The 4,769-nt window shown below is 36.8% G+C and overlaps 1 protein-coding gene across 1 annotated transcript in view; it reads left to right on the forward strand.

Moving 5' to 3' along the window:
- Nucleotides 1-995: 995 nt before the first annotated feature.
- LOC117615772 (stearoyl-[acyl-carrier-protein] 9-desaturase, chloroplastic-like) overlaps nucleotides 996-4,769 on the forward strand; it is a 7,904-nt gene continuing 4,130 nt past the window's right edge. Inside the window, exons 1-3 of the mRNA XM_034344920.1 lie at nucleotides 996-1,009; nucleotides 1,241-1,439; nucleotides 1,559-1,704. Of these exons, the coding sequence (XP_034200811.1) occupies nucleotides 996-1,009; nucleotides 1,241-1,439; nucleotides 1,559-1,704 (359 nt within the window). The remainder of the gene's footprint in view (nucleotides 1,010-1,240; nucleotides 1,440-1,558; nucleotides 1,705-4,769) is intronic.

Here is a 4,769-nt window from a genome sequence, read left to right on the forward strand (position 1 = left end):
CTTATTATCTTGGTAGAGGAAGAGTCCTCTGGCAGCCATGCGATATGATGTCACATGTATCTAATAAATGCTTGATTAAGTGCATATCTTCTTTCTCCCCTCTGGTCAGGGACAATCTTGTCCGTCCCAACTCCTTTGAGCCTATGTGTCAGCTTATCATTGTTGTGTAAAGATTTGCTCCTATACTATTAAGGCTTATTTACTGTAGCAACCCCTGAAACTTCAATCAAATCTCACTTAACCCCCCTAAAGTTAAAATGGCCCACTTAACCCCCTTGACCGTGGTTTTGTGTTCCACTTTCCCCCTCCACCATTAACGCTATCCAAAAGACCATCAAAAAAATGACGTGGTAGGGGCATTATGGTAAAAGCACCCATGTTGGCCAATCACTGACCTTAGTCAGTTGCCTATTCGGCACATTGGACCCCACAGGCGTTGAAAATCCTAACTAAGAGGGTGAAGGAACCGATTGCAGAAGAAACAAATAATTTGGGGATTAGGGTTTGGACTGTATAATCGAAGAGAGAGATTCGAACATTTGAGAAGAACCAAATATTGCAGAAGAGTGAAATAAGAAGAATCGAAATCTTGGCACTACTCAAATATTGGACAGATTGAAAAGGACAATGATGGTGCCGAGATAGAAAGGAGTTTCTGAACTCGAGTACGTTAAGTGGCCCTTTGCCTTTGCTTTTAAACTTCTTTATTATTTGCTTTCTTTGTTGGGTCGGGGTCCAAAGGTGTTGAGTTTGATTTGCATGGAATAAAAAATTATTGGTCCCCTATGTGTTGCTGTTATGTTTTCTTGTTTACTAGTTGTTTAAAGGTCATTTTAGTGCTTTAAACATGTTAGTTGATTTGAATCTTGCTTCATGTATGTTTACTGGTAGTTTGGTGGTTGTGTTGCTATACATATGACTAGGCAGTGGTTGAAGTCTGTTTTTGATGTTCTGTTGTGCATATGACAAAGAAATAGTCACCTTTGAAGTACACCATGGAGGTAGAATGGTAAAATCCCCAAACCTCAATGAGTGGTGGTTTTATGTTTTTTTTGGGGAGGGGGGGTCTGTTGATTATTTGGACTAGTGTCTTTTGGACTACATAAATTTGTTAGAGATATATGCATATGCAAAAGAGCTTGGGCACCATGACCAAGTGGTTGTGACATGGATACCATGAAAAAGTGTGTATAGATAGTGATGCTCTGCTACTTGATTGGTGTAATTTGGTGCCTTCTAGCTTTCAAAGAGTGATTGTCATTTACTTGGAACACCCCACTGTTATTAATGTGGATGAATTTGCAGTGGCATGGAGTGAGAGGGGTCCTATTGCAAGAAACCTAACTGCTGAATTTGAACAATCTGTTTATAAGGGTATGTATGAGGAGGATGAGGAGGATGCCATTGTTGTTAATGAGAGGAGGACGAGGGTGATGAAGGTACTATTCCTGAGCCTATACATGTGGAGGAAGAGGGTGATGAAGGCACTATTGCTGAGGGTACAAATGTGGCTGAGGATAGGCATGAAGGTACTGTTCCGGATGGTATAAATATGGAGGATGAGACTATATATGAAGAGGAAGAGAATGACAAAAGGGCTGAAAATGAGAGTGAAGACAGTAAAAACAGTGAAGACCCTGAATTTTATGATAGTGCTTATGAGCAAAGTGAAGATGAACAATGCTTGTTGGAGAAGGATGATAGGTAAAATCAAAGCCAACAAAGAACGGCAGAAGTTATGAATCGACCGACGTAGAAAGTAAAGACGACGATTTCAATAAAAGCCGCCGTTTTTACTCATAAAATAACACGACGAGGTTTTTGTATAAGACGCCGTATAATTACAAACAAATCCACGGCTTTAAAATACAAAATATCGCCGGATTAAATTAATGTACAACGACGGAAAATATAAATATATCGACGTCATTCTCGTATAGTTCTACGACGTTATCTTTAAATCGTACTATAAAATTTAACGTCGTATTTATCCATTTTATACGTCGAACCTTTAATTTAAACCGTCGTCTTAATAAGAATTTTTGTTAACAATTTTTTTCTTTGATTTTCTTATCCTACGCCGGTAGATCTACTTAATGACAAGAATTGAAATAACCACGACGGTTTATATAGAAAACCGCCGACATAATCAGATTTTTCTGAGAACCCAAGGGTTACGAAATCTTACCAGATGGAACTCTGTTCCACATCATAATCTTAACAGATGAAACAGATTTGCAATCAGAGAGACAATTTTTTGGAAGTTGATGATGTGTGTGCGTTTGTGTATCTACAAATATTATACATAACGTCGTTGCAAATTTGCAATCAGGGAGACAATTTTCAACGACGGTTATATTATACCTAACGACGTTTAAAAAAAAAATCAACGTCGCTCAACAAATATATTACGTCGTCTTAGTCTTACTTAAGACGACGAAAAACGACGACAGTAAAAAAAACAGTCGTTGTTTTTATATTCTTATTTTATTTAAATCTGTCATCCAAAAAAGAAACTTTACATATTCCAGAACATTAATTTCCTTCATTTTAAATTTCCTCCGAAAAAAAAACTCTATTTATAACGCACTGTAATTGAAAAATAAACTGAAAGGTCACGGGAAAAAAAATTCTATTCATAATTTAAAAATTCAAATCCACGTTGGTTATATTAAACCTAACGACGTTAAATGAAAAGATTCCACGTCGCAAAACAAATATTGCGTCGTGTTAGTTAAAAACGACGAAGTTATATGTAACCGCCGTATTATTTTTTTGAAATGGTTTTATATGTAAGCAACTTTTCGTCTACCTGACTTACACTTGCACTGTTTCCAAACCCGATTAAAAATTTCAATCTCCCAGAGAAAACTTTTTGTCTTTTTTCCTTGTCAGAGCACTGTCAGAGTATCTCATCGCCTTCCTCTCGTCTTCTTCGTCGTCTCTGAACTTAAACATCGTCTTCCTCTTGCTTTCATTGCACGCAAAAGGTAAGCTTTCATTTTCACTATTTTGGTTGTTGTTTTGCATGCTCATACGTTTTTTGTTTGAAAAATCTTTTTACCTTTTTTCTGGCCAAAATCATTTTACTTTTTTCCAAGTTTGATAAAATATACAGACAAAGAGGGAAAGTTTCCAACTTTGAAGACAACTACCTCAACTAAATAAGACGAAGGTAGTTCTTATTTACGTGGTTAAATATGTAGACCACGACGGTTCGTCAGTCGTTCTAGCGTCGTCTGAAAATTGACAAAGTTGTTTTTAAAATTATAGTCTTTTTTTTTTTTGCTTGTTTAATTGCAGGTTTGATTTCTCTGAACAATGGTTTTTGTTTTTCCCTAATTTGATAAAATATAAAGAAAAAGAAAGTAGGGTTGGTATCTAATATAGACGACAGTATCTTATTGTTTTACGTCGTATGAATGTTAATACCACGACGTCATATTAAAATACCGTCGTCTATATAAGATTCCAAAACTTTCTTTCTTGGCCTTGTATTTTATCAAATTAGAAAACAAAAACCATGGTTCAGAAAAATCAAATCTGCAATCAAACATTCACAGAGAAAGAAAGAAGGGTTTTGGATCCTTATATAGACGACGGTAGATTACTATTGACGTCGTGTGAACATCAATACCACGACGTTATATAAATATTTCGTCGTTTATAGTTAATTATCACGTTGTCCGGTAAATATCGACGTAATAAGTTATTATTACGTCTTATTTTATATTATTTCGTCGTTGTTTAATTACCTTGGTTTTAAACATTTATTACGTCTGAGATTATTTCATTGCGTCGCTTAAAATCATATCATACGTCGTATTTTATTAATAACCGTCGTTTGTGTTCTTAATCTTTTCCTGAAATATTTTCACTTGCAGTTTTGTCTGTAAAAATGGTTTCTCAACACCAAAGTAAGGACTCTGGCTCCAAGAAAATGGAGGTAAGGAGCTTGGAATGGTAACTCCTCAAGAGAAGTCTTCGAAGAAGATGAAGTTTGCTTCATCATCTGCTGAGACAGAACCAACCAGCCAGACAACAATATCTGATGATTCAAAGTCTGGTCGAGGTATGAGCACAATGCCTCGTGTTGTGAAGAGAAAACTTCAGAAACTGCGGCCAATTGTTGAGTACAATAAAAGGGGGAAAGGAATTGGCCAAGCACATAGTGAGATGCAGTCCTACATTGGTGTGTTGGCACGCCCCAGAGTTCCACTTGTGGACATGAAATGGGCTCAAATCCCCAAGGATATAAAGGAGCAGATTTGGGAAGCAGTTGACATTGCTTTTGTGGTAGGTCAAGGGGCAAGAACTCTGTGTTAGCTTATGCTGCCAAGAAATGGAAGGATTTCAAGTCTACACTAACGAGGCATTATATCCTTCCATACACCAATGACAGGGAGAGATTAAGCCAACCCCCTGAAACATATAAATTCATAGAGAAAGCACAATGGGATGCCTTTGTAGCTTCAAGGTTATCCAAAGATTTTGAGTCTGTGCATTCTCAACATGCACATATTAGGGAGAAACTTGAGTACAATCATCGATTGTCTCGAAAAGGATATGCTGGTTTGGAGGATCAATTGGAGGAAACCATGCCCGGGGTAGAAATTGATCGATCTACCTTATGGAAGAGAGCTAGACAGGACAAACATGGTAACATCCCCGATCCAAAGGTGGCAGAGAAAGCAAAATTAATTGTAAGCCTACTCACTCTGTTTTAAATTTTTATTAAACTGTGAATAATTTTTATTACGTCTTATGTT

This window comes from Prunus dulcis, chromosome 1 (genome assembly GCF_902201215.1).
Source record: "Prunus dulcis chromosome 1, ALMONDv2, whole genome shotgun sequence".
Taxonomy (NCBI): domain Eukaryota; kingdom Viridiplantae; phylum Streptophyta; class Magnoliopsida; order Rosales; family Rosaceae; genus Prunus; species Prunus dulcis.